At 48.7% G+C, this 24,509-nt stretch overlaps 2 protein-coding genes across 2 annotated transcripts in view; both read right to left on the reverse strand.

Moving 5' to 3' along the window:
- Window positions 1–24,509, reverse strand: part of YOD1 (YOD1 deubiquitinase) — a gene marked incomplete at its 5' end in the record, with an annotated part of 285,339 nt that overhangs the window by 172,238 nt on the left and 88,592 nt on the right. The gene's annotated exons all lie outside the window — the stretch shown is intronic.
- On the reverse strand, window positions 7,373–17,926 carry FCAMR (Fc alpha and mu receptor; the record flags this gene model as incomplete). The annotated part of the gene is made up of 6 exons (XM_081257588.1): window positions 7,373–7,557; window positions 8,199–8,317; window positions 8,963–9,719; window positions 10,673–11,011; window positions 15,277–15,337; window positions 17,888–17,926. The coding sequence occupies 6 exons, from the start codon at window positions 17,924–17,926 to the stop codon at window positions 7,373–7,375; spliced, it is 1,500 nt and encodes a 499-aa protein (XP_081113714.1).

Consider the following 24,509-nt stretch of genomic DNA (forward strand, 5'->3'; position numbering starts at 1 on the left):
TTTGGGAGGTTATTTTTCAGCCTACCACAAGCATCTACTATGCCCATGACCAGTTCGATCAACTTACCACAAAATTGCGCCCACAACAATTTCGAGGTCCAGGGAGATTTGAGACATGCAGGGGTACGCATCCCTGTTCCCCAAGGGCTTATGGTTTAACTGAGGAGTCATCACCCCAACACACCACTGCCAAAGAGCAACACCAGCCAGGCAGTGTAGCCTTGTGGAAAGCTCCCAAGCTCCAGACCCAGAACGCCATGGCTTTACGTAGGAGCCCTGCCACCTACTAGCGGAGGGACCCTTGACAAGTTTTTTAACGTCTCTGGACCTTGGTATTCTCATTTATAAAATGATGCTAATTACACTTACCCCATAATTACGGTATGAAGATTAACTGTAATATGGACAGTGGCTGGCATCTAAAATGTGCTTATTGTCCAGCTTCAAATGAAAGGGACAGCATAGGCTTTTGGAACAGAGCCGCACTGATCCATGAGGAACCAAGGGCAGGGAAGTGGAGTGACTTGCCCAGGTTTACATGGTGAGTTGATGGCATGGATGGGTTGAGAACCAAGGTCTCCCAGCATTGGGCACTTTCCTCCACTTCCCAAATCCTTTACTCCCCCAGATGAATCTTCTGAATTGTGTTTCCCCAGGCAGCAAAGGGCCCCCATGTGCACCCTGAACTGATCCAGGGAAGACTGGAGAGGGCCAGGTCCACACGCCTCCACAGGCCCAGCCCTTCAGATTGGCACCACTAGCGTGTTGCTCCCAGACCCGGGGCTGATCCAGCCACCAACGGAGAAGGGGAGGTCAATGCCATCCAGTCCTTCCCCAGAACTCCACTGCCCTTCTGGCATTGCTCACTGTGGACGGTCTCCATGAATGTAGCTGGACAAGTGAGATAAGATAGGACGGATGAAATGCCTATAACTGCTGTTTACTGCCTGCTCTCTGCTCCCATGTGTGGATCTTTAGCTGAGTCAGTGTTTAACCCTTGTCTGGAGTCAATGTTTAACCCCAGGTCAGCCAGCCCTGAAATTTATCATTCCTTGGTAAACCAATAATATATAGTATTTTAGTGTCAATCACTGGAAAATAGAATTGTGACAGTGGATTTACCAAAGCTAAATAGCAAGCCCCATCCCCCCCCACTTTTTTTTAAGGATGTTGACTGTTTGGGATTATTTATGCCATGTATCCTGCCCTCGCCATCAGCAAATAATGATCTAGCATTTCCTGGCCCCAGCTGTCGTCTACTGGCAGGAGCACAGCATTGGCTCTTCTTGTTCTAATTTCTCCTTTGCGGCTTGGGAGAGGGCATGGGATGGGGACGACTGTCCTTTTGGTTAGCTGAGCGCTGCTGTCTGGCAATGTGGTCCCTAGTGTGGTCACTGCCTGGAATCCCAGACTAGAACCATCCAGTTGGCTGGGCTTGTTTGGGCAAGCTTTTGGGGGAGTTTCTGAGCACAGACTTATGTTCAGAGGCTCCCTGGTGAATCTCCCCGTTAGGAAGTAGGTAGAAGGAAACTTCATTATAAATGCTCTATGTTTGCCTGGCTATTGGGTGATTTCCTAGGGGCTCCCCAGGGCCCTTCTTTTTTTTTTTTTTTTTTTTTTTTTTTTGCTGTACGCGGGCCTCTCACTGTTGTGGCCTCTCCCATTGCGGAGCACAGGCTCCAGACGCACAGGCTCAGCGGCCATGGCTCACGGGCCTAGCGGCTCCACGGCATGTGGGATCTTCCCGGACCGGGGCACGAACCCGTGTCCCCTGCATCGGCAGGCGGACTCTCAACCACTGCGCCACCAGGGAAGCCCCCCAGGGCCCTTCTTAAGGAGCTTGGAGCATAGCATCTATGATCTGGCAGCATTATGTCCATGACAAGAACAAGCTCAATGAAGGAAAAGTCAGAATGGCAAGCTGGGTGGTGGATATGTGGGGAGTGTGAAAGAGGAGGAGAGGGCTGCGACCAGATTAGAGGTTCAGGTTACTGGATGTGTTGGAGAGGGTGACTTACTGGCCAAGTGTGTGCACCTGAGCCTCAAATCTTTTCTTTTTTCGACATGAACTCACTGAGTCACCTCCTCCTCCCTGACTACCTGCCTCCCTGTGTCACTGCCCAGATGTCCAACCCCTCATCTGTTTTCCTAGCTCTGTTGACTCCCAATCAGGGAGTGAAAACAACATTTCTTCTAGGCCTTCCGGGATGGTGGTGAGGAGGATTGTCTGTACTCTATCATTGTGGCTGGTGGGGGAGTGAAGGCAGAGACTGTGGTGGCTGCCCCCTGAGCCTATGTCTCGCCTTGAGGAGGCTAGGAGTGATGAAGCTGAACATGAAAGAGCCTGGAAATGGAAAGTTGGCCTTGGTCCCAAGGCTCCCTCTATTTCCCCTAAGCCAGTCCCGGGACCCCAAAGAGCTTTTATTCTCTGGTTCTGAGAGGCAGGAACAAATGAACAAACCATTTCTGGGGTTACCAAACCACTCTCTTGCCCTCTACTACCTCCATCCCTTGGCCAGGAAGGGGCGGAATAAGGAAGATTTTCAGAGTAGACATCCAAAGTCAACAGAGTGTCAGGTGACAGGGCCCAGCCCCTCTCATAAGCTACTGGTATCTTCCTGAAACCTTGTTGTTTCCTTGTTCCTGGTCTGAGCCTGGCCTTTAGCCCAAGGTTTGCCTAGCAGGCAGCCACTGGAAAAATATCGCCTGTGATCCCCTGCAGCCTGTGCCATCCGAGCCTCAGTGGTCCCACCTGTACAGTGGTGTACTATCTGCTTCTTTCTGGTGACATATACTATAATAAATTTTCAGTTTTCTTTGCTACCTGGGTGGAGGAGAGTGCTGGCAAAATGAAAAATTTAGACAAGTTGCCATTTCCTAACCAGTCTGCCCTTCCCATGCCAGGCTCTAAAGAAGTGAACTCCCTGATGCCTTTTTCTGAATTTGTGTCTGAAGTGAGGTGCAACATCTTCAGATTATGGGACAACTTGGAAAACACCTTTGGTCATGGTCATCCTGGCTCTCTTCCTCTTGTCTAATATACTCAGGGCTGGGGAGCCAGGACTCTGTAACATTAGGAGAAGAAGTGGCCCTTGTTGATTGACCCTCTACACTCAGAGCAACACTGGTAGATCTAGATCAAGGCAGCAAACAGGCCAAGGTTGGGAAATCGGCCAGAGGTTCGAAGAGGCAGAACACAGAAGATGCCAGATGCTAATCAGGGAACATATGTCTTCAACAAAACGGGACCAGGAGGCAAATGGTGGCCTCCTGACCTAGTGCCTCAGTGCTCTTGATTTCTACAAGCCTCTAGGAGTATGGCATAGGGTCCTTTCCTGCAGCTGGCGCCTCTCTGCTGCCTGTCTGGGTTTCAGCTGACCCCCTGGAGATCAGGCCATGGGGTGACAGCTCATCCCCTTGCTGATAGTGAAGGGAGCAGGTTGGCCTGGGAGGACCAGTGCCTGCAAGCCAAGCTGTGTCACTTCAAGAAAAATGGAGGGCTTGGTGGCCCTGGACCCTTCATGCAAGGCTACCCACAGAGAGTGCGTTTCCTTTCATGTAGAATCTCCATTCTCCATTGAACGTTTGTCAAGCTGTTAGCCCTGGATTATCTACACCAATGGAAAATAATCACATAATCCATGTCTACTTGGCTGAAGTGAAGTATAAGTCTTTCGGTGGAAGTACCTTCCTCTTTATATCTGACTGGAGCTGTTATTTAACTGATTCTGTATGTCCCAGACCCCACTGGCTCCTGGAGAAGAGGAAGAAATCCCCAAAGTCTTAGTGGAGAGCATGAGAAGTAGTCTGTGGAGTTAAGCATTTGCCCTGAGTTACCTATGACGGACACCGCTGCAGGCGATTAAGATCTGAGCAAAATTTGTACAAATGCCAATAAGGACCTCGGGGCTGGTGAGTGAATTTTTAGCTCTTAGTTCCAGCTCCCTGAACTTTTCCACTTCACTTAGCCAGGACAGGAATAAGTCAGCTCAGTGATCGAAGAGAACAAATTACTGGAAATTGTTATGACATTTTTACACCCAGGCCTAAAAGAGGAAAACAAGGAATTCTCTAGAACCTTAAACAGGGAAGGCCTGACCAGATATGCAGGCCATAAGTCCAAGTATGGAGGTGCAGCGCCGTGATCAAGGATCTAGGCTGTAGCTGCTGTGCGTTCAGTGCCCAGGTGTGTAGCTACTTCCTGTCTCTGGCTTCAGTCTTCTCATCTGTAAAATGGGGATTATCCTGCCTACCTTACAGAAATGTTGCATCAAATGAATACGGAATGTGAAAACACCTAGGGGCATGCCAGCTGTGTAGAGATACTTAACGAACAGTAGCAACATTAATAAGTCGTGGTGGGGTGGGAACGGGAGGGTTGAGCCCTAACCCGGAGAACATGCTTGATCCTAGGAAAGTCAGTGCTTCCCTGCCCTGTATCTTGGATTAGAAATCTCCACGGACACTTCCCTGATTCCAGCTTCAGAGATGGAGGTCTCCGTGCCCCTCATCCCAGAGGTGTGGGTATCATGCTAGCTGGGGATATGAGATTAAAAATCCAAAGCACTGACAGTACCCAGCAGTGGATGTGGCCTGCTTAGCCTGCTTTGCCTCTGGCCCCTTAAGTCCAAGCTCCTGCCCCACTGCAGGCATCCTTTAGCCCATAAAGGAAAGCTGTAAGCCTTCGGGGCTGCCCCACTTCCTTCCTGGCCAAGATTTCCCTCAGATCTTATCTCTGTTCTGCTCCAAAGACTTTGATCTTGGCTTTGCTCCATCCATTTGAAATTTTTACTGGCTTCTGCTTGTGGACCTCAGCTTTCCCTGGAACTCTGATTTGGCAGTCTTTCCTACTTCTGGAAGCTGCCCCTGACTCCAGCCCCTTGGCCAACACCCTTGCTGGTTGGTCCCCTCCTTCCCCCAGGCAGGTGGTCAGGCAGAATGCCCCAACGGCTGAATCCCAGACAGAAGGATTACAAGAGCTCAGAAGGAGGAGGGGGTGAGGAAAGGGGTGGTCCAGGGCAGCTGTTGAGAAGGAGTGATCCTTCATATCAGAGTGGGAACAGGAGAGTCTCAGTTGGTTTTATGGCTTAATGCAGGGATTGGCAAATTATGGCTCTCGAGCCAGATCCAGATCCAGCCTGCTTCTGTAAATAGTTTTGATGGAACATAGCCAAAGTCATTCACTTAGGGATTGTCTCTGGCTGCTTCTGTGCTGCCAGGGCAGAACTGAGTAGTTGTGACAGAGGCTGTATGGCCTGCAAAGTCTAAAGTATTTACTATCCGGCCCTTTCCCAAAAAGGTTTGCTGACCCCTGGTTTAGTGCATCAGGCTTCCCCAAACAAGAAGTTATTTGAGGAACCCAGTCCTGTGAGGTTGCTTCACCAAAACACAATAGTCCAAAACCCGGGGAAACACACACAATGTCCCCACCCCCCAGAGCTATTCACAATGCACCTTAGTGAATTAAAGTCTTCCAAAAATCCTGCACAAAACCTGTTTTTTGTTTAACCCACATTTCCCAAACTTCTTTGGTCTACCAAACCTTTTTCTCAGCATGCCTCTTAACAGTCCTCAGAAGCTAGAATTCTGTGGACGCCTCTGGAAAACTCTATCAGGTGGAATGATCCTATACAGCCTGGGTTCTCTCCTGTCCCTGCCTCTACTGAGCTGAGGGACTATGGTTGAATTACATACCCTTCAGGGCCTGCTTCCTCATTGGTTGGATGGGATAACAGTGGCTCTCCTATCTCTTTTACAGGTGTTTCAGGCAGGTCCCTGAGATCATGTGCATGAAAATGGTCTGGAGCTAGGGCTGTGGTGTCATTGATTTTTGATGATGAGCTTTTCTCTGACACATTGTTTAGCTAAGGTGAAATGGGGAAGCCACCAGGTCAAGGTCGTGAGTTCCCTTTTCTAGTCCTCACTCTGTTATTCCTAATTGGGTTAACTGAGTGACTTTCAACAAGTTACTTCCCCCCATGGGGTCTCAGTTATCTCATGCTGGGCAATGGATTTTAGACTGGTTAATCTCTGAGGATCTATTAGCTCTGAAATTCGGTGATTCCATTGGTTAGGTGCAGGCAGCTTTCCTGCTTATCCAAAGCAGTGAGTCTTTCTCTCCCAAACCATGAAAATGGCATCATATTGATTTTCTCTGGACGTTGTCTGGGTTCAGCTCCACCTATGAGGAGATAGTAAGGAAGGAAGGATTTCTGGTGCTGCTGACACCTTAGGAGAGAGGGCCGAGCCTCCTGGGAATGTCTACCTGACAATTCTTGACTTGATACTGGAGGCTTTCTTTCCCTTCTCTTCCAATGCTCAAGGGCTGCTCTGTCCAAACATGAAGTTCAGACAGCTTGCTGACAGATCTGGCAAAATAAAGAGCAGATGTAATTCCTGAAAAGACAGTGGGCCCAAGAGTGGAGCAAAAGTCCCCCAACAGGCATGAAATAAAGTGATTGTAAAGCAGAATCCACATAAAATTCCTCTTGGCCACCTTCTCTCTTATCTGTCCCTCTTACCATAACCACTTTCCAGCTTCATCATCAGTCCTTGATATCAAGGATTTACAAGCAGTTGAATAAGAGGAGCTTTATGAAGAAGATGAGAATCTACTGAAAAATACCCTCTTCCTTCATGAACTTAGGAAAATCCCAGAAAATCTTGACTGGGTCAAAAGGTCTACAGCATAATAAGTATGGGGCCAAATGGGCAGGGATGAACTGGGAATGAGGGTTCTTCCTTTTGGTCCCTGCGTAAGGACCTATGGGATCATCTAGGGGACTCCCAAATGAAGGGAGATTCAGAACATCTGTGGTGGCAGTGTCCCCAGAGGTCATGGAGCCCATGCCCCTCCAGTCAGCCATTCAGTCGCAAATATTTATTGCGGCCCCTACTGAGCTGAAGTTCTTTGGGGACATAGTAAGATGGAGAAAACACAATTACTGTCCTAAGAGCTTAGAATGTACTTGAAAAGGATATAGTTTAATGTGTGCAGCAGGCTGAGTGTTAAGAGATGTCAGAAAAAGGGGACACCTACCAAGGGCTAGGAGTGATGGTTGAAATGTTGTTAATTCTCCACTCTGATTGGAAGCCTCTCATATTTTCAAACCTCCAGGAATGGAAATTCCACTTTTTCCAGGTCCACTGACCTCCTCCAGTAACTAATAGATCCTTTCTTGCAGACTTCTTTGAGTCATAGTGTCACCTTTGGCCATGAAAAACGCTGGACCTTCCTTGGTCCAGTGATGGTCAGCCTTTGCTTCCCCAGATGGAGTCCCAGCTCCCCAAGCTTCCCTTCATACAGGCGGAGGAAGGAAGAGAAGAGGCTGGTATTCAGTCCTGGTTCTTTTATCCATGGTGACTGAGCGGCTTATCCTTCCATTCCTCGGGGTCCAGGGTCCCTCTCCGGGATACTCAGGCTGGCATGGAGAGGAGGAGAGTCATCCTGGAGCATCTTCCTTTCCACCTGGGGAGGCTGGTCTGGCTGGAGGCTCAGCTCCGGGAACTGTGTCATCTGAATCAAGGTGACCCCTGATGATCTTTCTGTCTCCTGAGCTGCAAAGACACAGAGAACACTGTGAGCGTCCTGGGCACTGAATTTGATTCCTTGAGAACCACTTTCACCTGCCGCAATCCTCAAGGACTTCCTGACACAGAGGATTTGCAACTGAGCCCTTAGATCGGCAGGGATTGGGCCAGGCCTTTGGGGCACTGGGTCTGAGAATCTTAGCCCTTTTGACTTGCTCCCAGAGCATCTCACCCTTTCTTCGCCAGATCTAAATGCCGTGGAGCAGTCCCTTTAGGAATGTTTAAACCTGGGCCTGGCGCTTTAAGAGACCTCCAGCTGGGCCGTGCAGAGGGTGCAAATGCAGTCTGGTTCCACATTTGGGCCCTGTACTCCGACCTGCTGTCAGGATTGTTCACGTGGTTCATATGACTACCAGCTGTCTCGCCATCTTCTGAAGAGCTTCTCCTTAAGCTCTGGGATGCCACTGAGACATAAATATATAGACTACTTTCCCATTTGATTGATAAAGGAACCAAGGCCAAGCTTGGTTAAGTGGCTCAGACTAGAATTTAGCACTTCTACATCCAGAAGTCCTGGTACCAACTCTGACCCCGACCCAGTCCTGAGGGTGTCAGATGGGAACAAGTGCTCCCCTCCCTGGCCTTGGGGTGACTTAAATTCCACTTACACCTCCTTTTTCTCCGGAGCTTCCTTTGCAGCAGAACAAGAGCCGTCAGCATAAACGGACACAGCACCGAAGAGACTGGAGTCAGCATCCGAGAGAGGTTTTTATCTTCCAGAGAAGCACTGGAGTGGAAGCAGCAGGGGAGGGGATGGTAAAAGCACAGGAGAGGGGAGGTTGGAGCTGGGTAGGAGACTGAAGACCCTTTGCCCCTTGCCCCTCATTTTACAGATGAGAAGCTGAGGCCAAGGCAAGCTGGATGCCCGAATTCCCATGGAGGGTTAGTTGCCGAGCTGGGACTAGGTCCCCTGCCTTCCAGTTCCCAAGCCCTGATCCTTTCCCTCCTCCACCAACGTGCCACAGTGGGCAAGAGAAGTGAGTGAGGGTCAGGGCATCTACACTTGGCATTTGGCCTCGCCACAATCTGTCTTTGTAGCTTCAGTGAGTCACCCCCTGACCTCGTCAGAGCTTTGTTTCCTCATCTTTAAAAAAAAAAAGTCCCAACAGTCCCACCTAAATATGCCATTATTCTAGTGCTTATATTTTTGCTTGAAAGTCACATGAAGATACTCCGATAGGGTTCTCCCAGCAAGGACCCTTGAATGAGGGAGGATTCTGACTTTCATGTCCCTTGCGCTTTACTGTCCTGAGGTTACAAAGGGAGAGGAGTGAGCAGACAGAGGGAGTCACAGAGGTTAGCTCACTGAGGGGCCTGCAAAGGGATGGTGCAGATGTGGAGTCCCAACGGAGAGGGCAGCCTGGGGGTTTACCTCTTCATGTGGGAGTCCTTGCCCAGGGGCCTGAAGGGCCTTGCTGCCAGGGCCAGTCTTGACGTCACTTGGGGACCACTGTCTCCAACAGGGATGTCTAGGTCTCCTTCACTGCTTCCTTCCGCAGATGCCATCTCTATGCTGGTTGGCTCCAAGGTCCACACAACTGCAACTGGGGTGGTTCCTTCAACGGAGCCCAGGGCTTGTGGCTCAGAAACCGACATTTCTTCTTGGAGGGTTTCCCACATCCATTTTTCTGAGACCAGGGTTGATGGCCTAATGGTCGCCATGACCTTCTCAGCTGTGTCTGGGGCTATTCTGACCCTCTCTGTTTCCTCTCTTTGCCTATCAGTCCCAGTAGTTGTTTCCCTCTCTCTTTCGCTGGCCCTAGCCCTGTTTGCTTCCAAACTTCTGGTGCTCCACACTCGATCATCTTCTGTTGTATGGGACACACCTCTGATGGCTGAAGCTGGACTCTGCGGAGTGGGCATGGTTGCCCAAATGGAACCCTCTAGCTGGCTGCCTGTCCCTGGAGCTACTACCCCAGTTGCTCCTGGGGTTTGTCTTCCCTCAGCTGAAGCTGTGGTTTTGCTGGTTCCTAGAGTCAGAGCAACTCTGTCCCATCCTGTCCCTTGTCTCTCTATAGTCTGGATAGTTCCTGGTGTCTGTCTGTTGGCCGCTGGCGATACTGTCACAAAGGATCCCGTGATGAGCTCGCCAGCAGCCACAGTGGCTGAGGGGATGGCTCTGGAAAGACCTGTGTGAACAGCAGAAGGAGACCAAATGAGAAGGCTATCGGGGCTGCCGACAGGACACCAAGCTGCAAAGGACACCAGTCTTGACGTGTTTGCTCCATGGAATGCAACCTCACTAAGCAATGCAGTCTTTGGCCGATATGTTGGATAAAATAAAAAATTGGGAAAACCAGATGTGTTCTCTAGTTTGTTGCCAATATTGACATCTTATGTCCCTATCTCCTTTTAAGCCCACAAATTCTCTATCCAGCTGCCCCAGGACACCATGCTGTCCCCTTTCCCAGGGCCCACATCCCTTCACGTACTGCTTTTCAAATAAGAAAACTCCAGTCACAGCAGAGCAGCCAATGTCAGCAGATGGTTAGATAGCAACATCTAATCAAACAAGTCCACTCTCTGGACTCCTGCCTGCCTGCGCCATGTCACAGGTAGACCTGCCTTTCATAGCCTGGATGCCCTTCCTTGGACTCTGGGTACCTGACTCTAGGTCAACTCTCCAGAATGAGCCACGCACGGCACTGGCCTGGTAGCTGTCGGATGTCTGCTGAGACACTCAGTCTTAGGAAGAGCTCAGTCTCCATTCTTCTGCTTTGCCTGTCTTATGTGCTCTGCATGTCTGAACAAAGAGACATCATGACCCTAAGAAGCCATGTCCTCCAATTCACCAGCTTCACCGAGCTCTCTTCAAATATATGTACCACAACGTTCGGGGGGAATTGGGTGAGATAGATTACGGGGATTCAGTTGGGACATTTTCCCTAGTATCTACCTTCCCTCTGAAGGTGGTCTCCATCTGAAATGAAAGCCTATGTCTTAAAGCCCTTGCCTGACCCCAGCTTTTCATCATCACACCCCTTGTGTTTAAAGCCCTCTTGGACCTCTGGGTCTTCTGTTGCCCCTTGCCCTTCCTAGCATTCATGTCACCAAACTTGACCTGCCAGCCATCAGCACTTACCTGCAGAGATGGTCAGGTTCATGCTGAAGAAGAGCATGTTGTTTGTGTTTCCAATGCCACAGCGGTAGTGCCCCACATCCTCCAGGGACAGCTGGGACAGCCTCACCACAAACAAGCCTCTTTGTGGGAAGTCTGTTAGGGCCACACGGCCACGGTAGCGAAGGTGAGTGTAGTGGTTGGTGGACACGATGGTTTGGCAGATCCACGTCCGGGGGCTGAGGCGGCACCAGTACTTCCTCTGGTGGCTGTTGACGGGCAAGGGTGGGTAATGGCACTGGATGGTGACAGCTCCCCCAGGTTCCCCAGACACCAGCCTCGGGCCCTTCAAAGCATTTGCAGCTGCAGGCAGAGAAAAAAAGAAGTCCGGAGCAAGAGTGCTGAATTTGTCACTGTTTGGGGAGCTATGAGCTCCAAACTCTGGCAGAATTAGGGAACAGGTCAGAAAATGCCTTCATGAAAGTGAAGCTAAAAAGAATCAATATAGAAATGTCAGAGCTTAGCCACTAGGTCAGGAGTAGCTCCAAGGTATGAAATGGAGCTGTGTCCAAGGCCCTATGGAGAGATGAAAATGCAGCAATAATCTTACCACTATTTAGCTAACCACTATTGAGCTTATCATGTGCAGGTGATCTTGTACATGTCTGTCCAAAGCCTGGATTCATGCCACTGTGCTCCAGTGCAGATGTTTTTTAAAAAATGCAAATGTTTAAGAAGCTGCCATCTAAGCACCTGTAATAAGGCCAAGGCAACAGTTGACAGAAAGGCTGTGGTTTATTTGCATGGAATGTAAAAGAGAGATGTTAAAACAACAATATCCTGTGATAAACCATAATGGAAAAGAATATGAAAAAGAATATATATAAGCATAACTGAATCACTTTGCTGTACAGCAGAAATTAACACAACATTGAAAATCAACTATACTTCAATAAAATTTTTTTTTAAAAGAGGGATGTTAAATAGTAAAAAGAGATGAGTGTGAGTTCTTCTGAAAGGAGAGGGTGCTGGAAGCACAGGAATCCTGCTCTGCTAGGCGGATAACTCCCCAGACCATCGTTTTCAAAAACGTTCATACTGTTCACTTCTCTAGAAATGGAAATAACCAAGTGCCACCGTCAAAGCACGGCAGAATTGTGAATATGTCTGCTTTGGTGGTAGGCATGAACCATAGTTGAAGTACAGTCTATGGTCTTTTTACTGACTTAAATTTGATCCAATGCAAGCAGAAACAAGTTTACTCTTTCTCTCACTGCCTCTTCATACTAGCTCTGGGATGTCCCTCCTCCTTGATGAAATCTCAGGCATAATTTCAAATATAGTAGCTTTCATAGTCTCGCTTGGATAAGAAGATGCCCAGCCCAGTGACTGCTGCAACTCCAGCCTCTTATCCAACTGAAGCCTCTTCCTATTTCCCAGCTACACTTGGAGGCCTGATGTGGGGGGAGGGGTACAGGTCGGGGTCTCTTGCTTTGCTCGACCCCTTCCCCTACTCAGAACTGCTCTTGGGGCCCCTCTGGGATTGGGTGTGGAGGGGAGAGACAGAGAGGTGAATGGAAAGTCGTGATCTGCTGGTGGCGCCCTCTGGGCATGGCAGACGTCCAGAGCTGTGTCCTTCCCTTTTGCCTCCCAGATCGCTTGTCCGTGGCCTCTGGCTGCAGTTCCCTCTTGGTAAGAACTGCCTCTCCTCCTGCTGGCCTTTTATGACTCCTCCACCACCAAGCTTAGGACTTCTGGCCACGTGCCCCTCTCGTGGTTACAATCCCTTCTGGGTAGACCTCTTGGTAGAGGCACGGGGGCAGCTCCTTTCTCTGGGACCTACATTTGGCCCCAGGAAGCACACCTTTGTCCTGCTGTCAGGAGAAATCTGGGACATACAGCAAGCTTGTTGAGTGGCGTCCTAGAAGTTCCTTCTCTTACTTGGCTTAAAGTGAGGAGGAGGTGATCCATCTTGTCCCCCAGGGGCAGGTGGTGGAGAGCACAGCACACTGTCTCTCTCCAAAAAGCTCTTCTCTTCTACCTCTGATGATTCTCTAGGAGACTACACGGTGGGCTATTTCTGGAACAACTAGCCTTGCCATCTCTCTCCATAGTCCTGCCCAGGTGGTTCTACATGTTGCTTTAGGATGTGGGTGCCTGGCATCTATCAATTTGCTCTATGTCTTCAGCACCTCTGAATCCAAGAAAGCTTCATCCTGTTGCCAGGACTGGTTACATAATTTGCAGGGTCCAGTGCAAAATAAAAATGGAGGATCCCTTATTCAAAAGTTACTAAGGATTTCACTATGGCAACAGTAGAGCATTAAACCAAGCACCTTCTGAATGGGGTCCTGTGTGACTGCACAGGGCACATGCCCATAAAACTGACCTTGCCTGTTGCATATGTCTTGAGGTCTCATTATAGGAAGAGTCAAGGCCATACATGTTAGGGATAAATCAATACTCATTGTAGGTTTAATTAAGCGACACACCACAACTATGCCCCTATTGATAAAGTTAAATGGTAACTTATCATTAAAAAGTAAGAATCTTCGTAATTACAAACAAGGACCACCTCAGGATGACAGTGATGGTGCTCTGATAAAGTGTTCACACCTCATATTTCAGGAATCTGCATGTGATCTACATGCGGCGCAGGCAAAAGGATTAAGGAGCCCAATTAATCAGCCGGATGGGCTGTTCTGACTTTGCAGTTGAGAGCTGATTAGGAATCCTTAATCAACTTTTGCAATAAACATTTTTTTCTTTTATAAATACCAAATTTCACTTACCCTTAAGAACTTACTCGCTGGATGACTAGTAGCTCTTGGTTATATATAATAAAGGTTTTTAGAATTTAGTACTGGTTGCCTGTGAGAATTAAAGAAAGGGCTGACACTTTAGGATCAATGTGGCGCGCCTGCCAGGGGTCCCTTCGGTGGAGGTGGTGCCCCTGCTCTCATTCACCCATCATCTCCCAGCAGCTGTCCACTGTACGGCTTCAGTCAGGGATGGGCGAGGGAGGCCTGCACTGGAGCTTGACTGGAGGCCATGGACTGGAGCTTGACCTGGTCTGAGGAAGTGCAAAAGGCCTGTGACACGAACAGGGAGAGCAGGGCTGGTGCCTGGGATGGATCACTCCTCCCTCCAGCAAAGGGGTGAGAAAACCGGGAGTGTCTCCTTGGCCCAGAGGGTGGGCCCAGAGGGCAGAGAGCCATCCCACAGCCACCTGAGACATGGTCTTCCGTGTGGAGGGGCCAAAGCAGAACCTGGGGCAAGGGGAGGAGATGGGCCCTCGAGGGATCCACAAAGGCATCCACAAGAGGAGGAGCCAGCTCTAGAGCCCTGCCAGGCCAGAGAGTTCCCAGCCATCCCATCAAGTAAGAGCTGCCTGGCTCCTGCTGTCCTCCCACCTGCTGCTGTGACCCTACTGGCGTCCCAAGTGCCAGCTGCCTCGGCGGGGAGGAGAAGGAGCAGGGGAAGGGAGAAGGCAGCCCCCAGAGCCCTCCCTGCCTTCCTGACTGCGGGCCGTGGGTGACAAGGGGGCAAATCTCTGAATGAAGATTAAATTGCTGACCAAAATATTTAACCAGCCACTTACAATGATCAAATTAGAACATCTGAGACTTAAAGGAATTAGGTTAAGACTCCTATATGTTCGGAGAAAAATCATGGGCCTGCCTGAGTTTTCATCTGGGGGCTGGGGAAGCTTGCTTCTTCTGAAAAAATTTTAAAGGGGGCATTGGGAGATGAAAATAAAGAGGTGGTGTGATTATATCACAGAGAGTTCTCGCTCAGAGATAAGCTATCTTTGATTCATTAAAATTCTGATTTGTTTGTAAGACAAACACAATTGTTAATCCTTTCTTTGTATTATCATAGCATTTATTTATTCATTTATTCTTTCGACAATTATTTGTTAAGCATCTACTTGGGTACCAGGCACTCTAAGCACATACTCACTACATTCCTCAATGGCTCTCCATTACCATCAAAATAAAATCAGATACCACAGCATGGAGAGAGGACCATTGGTCATCTGAGCCTGATCAGCACACCAGCCTGTCAGGACCTACAGAGCAAGAATTCTGTCTTTCATCTGTGTGTCCCTAGTGCCTGGCACATGGTAGGCCCTCCATAAGTATGCATTGACTAAATAAGTAAATGTGTAGATGTAGTATTTACCCATCTGGTTTCTTTGTAGACTCTGCACTATTTGGAGTAGGTCAGGGTTTTTACGTCCCTAGTACTGGGTCTGGCACTTGAGCGTTTTTAGAATGAGTGGAAATAGAGTGGTGCTATCTCTGGCTTTTGCACACCCTGGAACCCATATCTTGCAAATGCAGCCAACTTTCTGTCATCAACTTGAATGGAAGAGAGCAGAGACAGATCAAAACTGTGAATATTCCAGCAATCATCAAGTCAGACATATGCCCCCTCATGTGAGCTCTCACCTCCCTCATTCCCTCTGACCCGGATCTGACCACTCCCTCGATCCAAAGCCATGCAGATGCCCGAACTACGGTGCGGGTGCTGAATGCTGCTGAGGTGCCCGTCAGGCATGTCTGCAGCCTGGAAGGCTCGGGTCTGGGTGTACAAGCTCTGAAGCTGGGCTGTTTGGGACTCACCCTGCAGCAGACACAGTATGAGGAGGACGGGCATTTTCCATCCTGCCCTCTGGTTGGTGACCTGCAAAAAAAACACTGCAGATGAAGAGGCTTGAGAGGAGACGAGTGAGAAGCTGGGCGAGTAGCCCTGGGACCTGGGCAAGCACTTTCTCACTCTGGGATCTTGGTTTGCTCAGTGCTGGGGCTGGATCAGCTCCACCTAAGAGCAGGATGTACCTGCCCTCTGAGGGAAGCACACCTCCATCCTCACGGCCCTAAACACGCACTTTTGGCCTGGGTCACTGCCACCAAGACTAAAAAACTCCCTCTGGGGGATTCCAGCCCCGGCACCCACCTGCCAGCATGGAGCTCTGGATTTGGGGGAGCATTGTGTAGTGGAAAGACCCCAAGCTAGAAGTTTAAAACTTAGCTGGAATTGTGGGACCCTGGAAAGGTTACTCAGTCTTGGGGATCAGCTTCCTCTCCAGGGGGAATGAGAATCTGTACAGGGCTGTTGTACCAGTTAAATGAGACTGTTTTAGAAGAGTCAATAGCAGGCCTGGTCCTGAGTCGCTCGCTTCCCCTTCTCTTTTGCAGAAGGAGAATTGCTTCCTTCAAGGGAAGCTTTCTATCTCACTGGTAGTGTGCCTCCAGTCAACAATAGGAGTAAATTAACTCTCAGGCCAAGTAGTTTTCTGCCCAAGGGTCCTATTCTGTTTCTTCTCCACAATTTCTAGAAAGCCCTCCCTGGCCCCCAGTCCACACTGATCTTTCCCTGCTCTGGTCTCTCTCACTGGCCTGGGGAGCTCCTTGAGGGGAGGACTTTGAGCCTCCAGGCTCTGAAACAGGATCTAGCCGGGTGTAGGTGCCCAAGGCACAGCTATTGTGAACAAGAACCTTCCACTCTTTTGACAGACACCATGCTGACCACTACTCAATGGCCTTCTGTTGCTTGCTGATTAAAAAGGCAGGGATGGTACATTATACTTCATTTGTAGTTCCCACAGGGTTTTCGTGGATGCTTTTTGAGTGACTAAAAATCTCTTCTTTGAATCTATCTACTCTGCAGTTCCTGGGACCTGTGGACTTTTTTTCTAAAGAAAGCAAAATTAAGTTAGCCATAGTTTTCTCCTTCCAATGCTAATACATGTCTCGCTAATGTTAAGAACAGGCTCTTAACAGTCAATGGTCTGGTCCCCTCGCCCCACGCCCTGTATAACTAGACAAAGCCACACGAGGCCACTGGCCAGTCTGGGCTGTGGGCTAAAGGGGGAGAAAAGAGAACAAGGTGAGGAGGAGAGGGGGAAGGCAGAGGAAGTAGGAGAAGGGGAAAGGAAAGGTAAGGTGGGAGTTGAAAAAAAGGAGAGAAGAGAGAGGAGAGAGGAGAGAAGGAGATAGAGTCCATGGTTGGCCCTGTAATGCAAGCTGTTGGCTCAGTGTGGCTCTGCCTAGCCATCTCCACTAAAGCCTCTGCCTGCTCTATCCAGGTAGGGCCCCCAGAGTGGCCAGATCTGGAAAAGTCCATGGACTCCTTCTGCTTCCTGTGCCCTCCCCTTAGAATCTCCCGGGTCTTGAGCACCATCATGGCAGCCTCAGGCCCTCCCTGCCCTCCAGAGCTGCTGGTTTCCTGCCTGCACCTGGAGGCTTTCCCAGGTGTGCCTGCAGCTAATATGTTTTTTGATTAATATTCAACAGGTCCAGGCTAATTCTGAGGCTGGTGCCCAGGTTCCCCCAGGTGAGTTTTTCAAAAGTGCTAAGTGCTGACACAGCACATGCTGGGGCCAAAGTCTGCAGTGCCATGCTGGGGTTCTCTGAAGTGTGCACCAGTGGGTGCAGCTATCTCTCGGCTTCAGGAGCAAAAGCCGCCTCTGAGGGGCAATGAGGAAGCACAAGGTGTGAGATAAAATGCCTCCAAGGAGTTATCGGCCTTGACTAGAGGCTGCAAGGATAACATGCAATGGAAAGTCTCCAAGTTATCCACCTGCTGATAACCTTCAGAAAACCTCTCTCTAGGAGACAGGGAGCCCCAACTCAGTAGCTTGGGGCCACAGGCCTCTCTGATCGTGCACGGCATTTTAGGGGACAAGGGCACATTGGGGAATTCTCTTGTCCCTCAGTCCTGCTGGGAAGGGATCTACCCCATCTTCAGCACAGGCTGGTGTCTAACTCCCCAAATCCCTACTGGCCCCCTGAGCCCCACTTCTCTCCTATACCCCCATCCCCGTGACAGCAGACAAGAAAGGAAGGAGGCAGATGTAGAGGGAAGAGCACAGAACCAGGATTCAGGAGGTTCCTCATTGCCCATGGCAATGACCTTGAGCAATGCCTCTTTTGTCTCCACTGCAACACAAGAGCTTTGACTGCAAGAGCGCCATATGCTTCCTTCTCCTTCTTAGTATTAGTTGGTTCTAAATCCCTCAGGGGGCTGTAAGGAGTCATGCACTCTGGTGGGAGGGAGAGTGGGGGTGAGCAGAAGAGTAGGGAGGTAGGAGGGAGATGCTGGCCTGAACTCCAGAATCCTTCCCTGGCCCCCGGGAGCGAGGCCAGGCTGCTCTGGGATGGCCGCTGCTGCAACTCACCACCCACATCCAGAGACAAGCCCCCAACCTCTTGCGGGAAAGCCTCACCACACCTTTTGTTCTCCGGGCTTAGCTGGGAATTCTCCATCCATCTCTGTCCAGAAATAAAATCCACTTGGACTTCTTCTGTTTTTGATCTGCTGGTGATTGAACGCCTTCTAGTTTCTTTTCTTTAAACCTTGAGGCTGAGTTGGCTGTCTGGTGTGACAGAAGGCAGCTGGAGTTAGCACTGGAAGATGGAAGGATGAGGTATAGCCCTGCCACTCACCCCTCCACACTCCCAAGATCACGTTGGATCTTGGCTCTTATTTCATATAAAGAGGGAGCCAGTCCAGGTCCCTTGTTCTTACTGTCACTTATCCCTGCAGAACTTTTCCAGGGGTGATGACAGTGGCTTCAAGGGAAACACACTGACCCACATCCTTCTACCTCTCATTTCCCCTCCAGCCCAGGGTCCCAGACTTTTTAGGATGCCCCAGATCAGCCAGCTCATTCAGACCTCTCCCGGGTAAGTGATGTAACAACATGGCAGAAGAGAAAATTCAAGAGAGGAATTCCCCTGCTTTCTGGCTGGCATCTGGTTCCTCCTAGCTGGCTGGGCCCCTTCAATTTCCATGGGGATGCAGTTTGGGTCCCTGACTCCAGTCCAACTGCATGCCTGGTAGTTACCAGCTCATGCCCTGGACAAAGCACAATAGAGTAAATGAGATGATCTCCATGGAGAAAGAACACTGACAAGTGTGGCTTATCCAGATGGATGACACACTTCAAAAATATCCCAATATTTCCCTTTGGAAGATATTTCATGGATGGGTTTCTTTCCTTGTAGAAGATGTAATTTGCCTGTCTCTGTTGGTTTTAAACTGACATAAAAACGGAAGGCATAGGGGCTTCCCTGGTGGTGCAGTGGTTAAGAATCCTCCTGCCAATGCAGGGGACATGGGTTTGAGCCCTGGTCCGGGAAGATCGCACATGCCACGGGGCAACTGAGCCCATGCGCCACAACGACTGAACCTGCACTCTAGAGCCCGCGAGCCACAACTACTGAGCCCGTGTGCCACAACTACTGAAGCCCACGTGCCTAGAACCTACTGCTCCGCAACTAGAGAAGCCACTGCAATGAGAAGTCTGCACGCCACAATGAAGAGTAACCCCCACTTGCCTCAACTAGAGAAAGCCCGCGCGCAGCAACAAAGACCCAACGCAACCAAAAATAAAATAAAATAAATAAATTTATATAAAAACAAACAAACAAAAAAATGGCAGGCCTACTCCAAGCACTCAACAAGGAAGGGGCTCCAGAGGATACATGTGCTGCAGACTACAGTTAAAGACTCTCACCAGGACCCCTGATAGAGTATGTAGCATCCTTGAGCCAATTAGAAATGGCACTTCTTCCTTAAGAAAAATAAATTTAGTTGGTATATTGTTGCATAACTTGGATAACCATCGGGGCAGCATGTATTACCTATGCTTTCCCCCTTCCAGGTTTGCAGACAGGGTAAGGTTAGGAATTGAGCCACTGAAAGCAATAGGAGAGGAAAAGAAACGCCTCCATGGGATGCCTGGAATATGACTGGGACAAGACTGTCTTGTGCATCCGTGCAAGCCAGTGTCCTTGTGCACAGCTGTGTGTACTGTTGTCTCAGGACTTGGTCATGAGCTCCAGATCTTCACAAATACCTAGGGCCTCCCATGTAAGTCTGAACACATCTACAGTGTGGATGGCATCCCCTTAGGCGTGGCATGCTGGAGCAGTGTACAACCTGAAGAACTGTACGTGGTGGTCCTGCCTTCAGAAGCTTATCCCCAGGTTTGAATGATCTCTGTGCAGGTGGTAGAGAGGGTTGATGCCTGGCTAGATTCTCCCTTCCCAGCTCCCCAGAGAGCAGTATAGCCTCATGGTTGATCACACAGACTTTGGAGTCAGGCTCCCTCCAAATTAATATCCCAGTTGTACTTTTTGCTGGGAAAGTGATATGGGTCAGATTACTTATCTTCTTTAAACTTCATTTTCCTGATTTGTAAAACAGGAGAATAACAGCACCTACCTTATAAAGTTCGTACGTGAATTAAGTGTGATAATTCATGTAACTCAAAGTGCATAACCTGCAGTAAATTCTCAATAAATATTATCTGATAGTATTAATAGCTTAGCTTCTAGCAAAAGGGAGCAAGTGTCTTAAAGACTATTTGATTAGTAAAGACGTTAAGTTATAAAGTCCAGTTAGTTTGGAAAGCATGGGCCAGTTTTCAGAGCACTGGTCCAGAGCCAAGCTGGTCCCCTCTCTGAAGATTTATGGGGGTGAAAACGGTACTGGCTACTTCTCTTGGGAACATAACTGAATTCTCTTGCCCAGCACAAAGCCACAGGTGGCCTCTTTACACAGGTTTATGACACTGTGACCTTCTGATTACAGGGCCCAGACTCCAGAAAAAGGCAAAATAATACTTAGACCAAATGTCACATCTGGGAAGAGCTTTATCCACTCCCTGATCCCCCACCTCCAACCTCCAATCCCAGTTGTAGCAAAGGATTTTATTTGCTCAATAGACACAGCAGAGGGAAAATCAGCCAACAGAATGCTAACCAATGCAAGAAAAATCATTTGTGCTGAAACAATCTGTATTGATCTCTTTCCTCTCCAAAACATGTTTTCTAATGAATAAGAGCAATGTATAGAAATGTTTTATGCTTCCATGTCGCTGGTGGTCAAGACTTACATTCCTCCTTATGCATCATTGCAAATTTTTCTGCTTCCTCTACCCACACATGTAAGCTTTTCTCTATCCTTGTTATTTGCAGGAGAGACACATCCTTCCTCCCCCTGCCTCAGCCAAGCTCTGGTCAGAATACTGAAGGCTGAAGAAAACATTGTTTAAAAACACTTGGATTACTACAAGTCCTTTATCACTTCCTTAAAAACTCATAGAGGGGGCTTCCCTGGTGGCGCAGTGGTTAAGAATCTGCCTGCCAATGCAGAGGACACGGGTTCTAGCCCTGGCCCGGGAAGATCCCACATGCCACGGAGCAACCAAGCCTGTGAGCTACAACTACTGAGCCTGCACTCTAGAGCTTGTGTGCTACCACTACTGAGCCCATGTGCCACAACTACGCACCTAGAGCCCGCGCTCCACAAGTGAAGCCACCTTAATGAGAAGCCCGCGCACTGCAACGAAGAGTAGCCCCTGCTCGCCACAAAAGGAGAAAGCTTGCGCACAGCAACGAAGACCCAACGTAGCCAAAAATAAATAAATTTTTTAAACAAAGAAACTCTTAGAGGAAGGTGAACTATTCAACTTGTCACTCCTCCAAATGATAACAGAAGAAAGTAATTGCGTAGAACAAATAATGGTTTTATAATGCCATTAGCAGGCTTTTACAACTCCAACCATCATTTGGCTGATAGCAAAGATTACGATCCAGCAACATTCACACCTTCCAAACACAGAAGACGTTTGTTCTGGAGGCAGCCAGGAGAGCGCTGAGATGGTTAAGTTCCTGCTGTAAAAGCACAGAGTAAAGAATCCCAGGAGATTATTTCATAGATCATAGGAGTATACATATAGCCTAAGATCTTAGCTGAAACTCATCTCAGGATGTTGGTATAGATCACTGTGGGAAAACATGCTCCACAGCTCTTAGCATAACCTTTCTGGAGTGACTTGAGTCTGGGGATTAAAACAAATATATTTCTTACTGGTTGGGATTATTTGCTTATGATGCTATTTGTAATAGACATTATCCTGTGATGACAAATCACTGGCCCTTGCAGGATGGAAGGGGCTCCAAATAACCAACTTGCCTTGGAGGAGCAATTGGTCTCCCCGAGGAAGGGTGCTGCACGGGGGACTTGGTGTTCAGCTCTGTTGCTGGCAGGGTGGACGCTCGTTAGCAACAGCGCTAAACTCAGCCTTGGTTAGTGGGAGCCCAGGCTGTTCTTGGGAGCCCATGGTCCATCCTTCTGACCGTGACTACTTCTCTCTTGTGTCCATTGTGCCAGCACCACGGTGGCCAATGCCTGGAATTGGCTGATACCAGATGGCCAAATCATTCTGTCTGCTTGGTAATTTAGTGCCTCTTCCATGGTGGATACTTTATGGTGGGCCTTAGCCTATGATACAAAGAGCTTCACACTTCATACAGCTCCCTTGTCCATCCATGTGTCTTTAACCAATCTTTCAATCTTTCTCTATCCAGGCCTCCGTCTATTTTCTAACATCAGGCCATTTTTCCTTTAACACAAAGTAGATGACCAGGTGCACTGCCTAAAGTTCTACTTCCTGGAAGGACTTTCTCTTGCTCTCTCTGCTTTGCAAGGCCACTCCTTGTAACACAGCTACTGGTTACTTTCAACTGGAACATGCATATCAAACCCACTCATCTATAAACAAAGCCTGGGTTTTGTTCTTCGCCCATGTGGTTTAATGTGTGCTCTTGTGTGGTCCCTTATGGATGGGCACTGGTGCAGCAGTGGTCGTGGAGATGAGGGACAGGCTACTTGATCATGCAGCCTGCTTGTGCCCTCAAGCCCTTATTGTGCTTGGTCCCAGCTGTACCACTTCCCATTTATTCTGAGTTGCTGCTGGCAGGCTTGACCTTATGACTTAGTAGGTGTAATAGCTCTCAGTTCACGATGGGCAGTTCCACATGCATATTCATCTGGGGTCCTGTGTTCAGGTGTTACGTCTCTCCCAGGGCCCAGTATCACGCTAGCAGTTGTTTTTCAAAAGACACATGATTCTCCCTTGCAGGTGGCATGGCCTTGCCAAACAACCACAGGGGACAATGTGACCAGGCTGTGATTCTCCCACTGGGGCTTGTCATAAGCTCCACATAGCATCTTTTCCCAACACTTCTACCTCTAATATTAAGTGGCAAGACTGCTTCCATCTCAGCCTGGACCTGCTGCCGAGGTCCTGGATGTGGACCCTGATCTGGGGCCCGCTCAAAGGTAGAAGCATTTCATGTTGCTTGGTGTATGGGCTAGAGCAGTATTTTTATGTGGACGGTATGCTGCTCCAGAGCCAAAGAAGCTTGTCAAATATGCTGCTTCCTTCATTGTGGTGGAAGGTACAAGATATAATATCCTGTCTTTCCCTTGGGATGGGAGTTCCTGGCTGGCCCCTGATCATTGGACCCCTAAAAACATCGCTGATGTGGCGGTCCCCTGGAATTTCCATGAGGTTTTCCTCCCATCCTCTGAGGCATATGTGTCTTACTGGGGCCTCCAACATGCTAGGTGCATCTTGCTCACCTGGCCTGATTAGCATAATACCATCAATAAATAATGGATCAATGTGACATTCTTCAGGATGTCCAGATGGTCCAGATCCCTTTGGACTATATTATGCCATAGGGCAGGGGAGTTAACATAGCCTTGGGGACAAAATTGTAAATCTATGGTGTTATTCACCCGTATAAGTGCAAATGGTCTCTAATCCTTTCCTCTGAAGGGAATAGCAAAGAATGCATTCACCAGATCAAAGCTTCATACTATGTGCCAGAGGCCAGGTCAAATCTGCTGTGGTAGATAAACAGATACAGTGACTGGAATTAGGGCTTATATTTGGTTGAGTTTGCAGTAGTTTATTGTCATCCTCCAGGCTCCACCAGGTTTCTGAAGGGGCCAACTATTGCATTGAATAGTGACATTATGGGAACTGCCACTCTGCATCCTTTAGATCCTTACGGGTGGTGCAAATATCAACAGTTCCTCCCTACCATGCACTAATATTTTGTATTTATTATCTTGGCTGGGGATGTGCCGGTTTCCCAAGCTTCCATGTGGCTTTCCCTACTATGATAGCTCTTACCCACAAGCCTAAGACCCAATGATTCAGCTAAAAATCATGTCAACCCCAGTTACACATTCAAGGACTGGAGAAATTACCACTTGGGTATATCTGCAGACCCAGTGGGCACACTGTAAATCAGACCTTGGCAGGGACTTTAGTCATTACCCATATACCCCACTAGTTAGAACAGGGGGCTGTGATGATGCTTTGGTTCTCTGGGTATCATGTCAGCTCAGAGTCTGTGTCCAATAGTCCTTAGAATGTTAGGGGGTCCCCTTCCCCCAGTTACCCAATCAAATAACTGTGGATCCCTTTGGGAAGGACTTATGGAATCATGACTCTGTATGTTTGGTGTTGTAGGTTTTTCTCTTTTTTTTTTCTCTTTGGGGCCTGGCTGAATCTGAGTCTGACATTTTATTGGGGTTGCTGCCCTTAGACTCCTTGTCATCCATCCTTGACTTCTTCTAATGATACAAGCTAAGAAACACCCTTGTTGGTTGAGTGTTTATTTTGCCTCTAAAGACACCATATTCATTTAATCATCTCCATAACTCTCTGGGGTCAGGCCCCTTGGCTGCCACTCTAACCTTGTTGCTTATCATAATAACTGCATCCGCCTGGCCTCTTTGGTCTGGGCCTCTCAACACCATTGGTATCACTGAGCCAATTTCTTCACCTACCTCTCCTACCAGCAGCCTGGTTAACAGAGGAGAGCCCCTCTCGATCTTTTTGGTGATGCTGGTGTCTTTCTCACTAGCTCATTTCTTTTAGCTTTTGTGAACCGTGTATTCGCCGGGCCTTCTTATGGAACAGAAGGATCTGGTAAGTCTCCCAGCCTTATAGAACATCCACCCTAGCATGATCCTTTCCTGAACC

Source organism: Mesoplodon bidens (genome assembly GCF_964165515.1).
Source record: "Mesoplodon bidens genome assembly, chromosome: 2".
In the NCBI taxonomy this organism is placed as follows: domain Eukaryota; kingdom Metazoa; phylum Chordata; class Mammalia; order Artiodactyla; family Ziphiidae; genus Mesoplodon; species Mesoplodon bidens.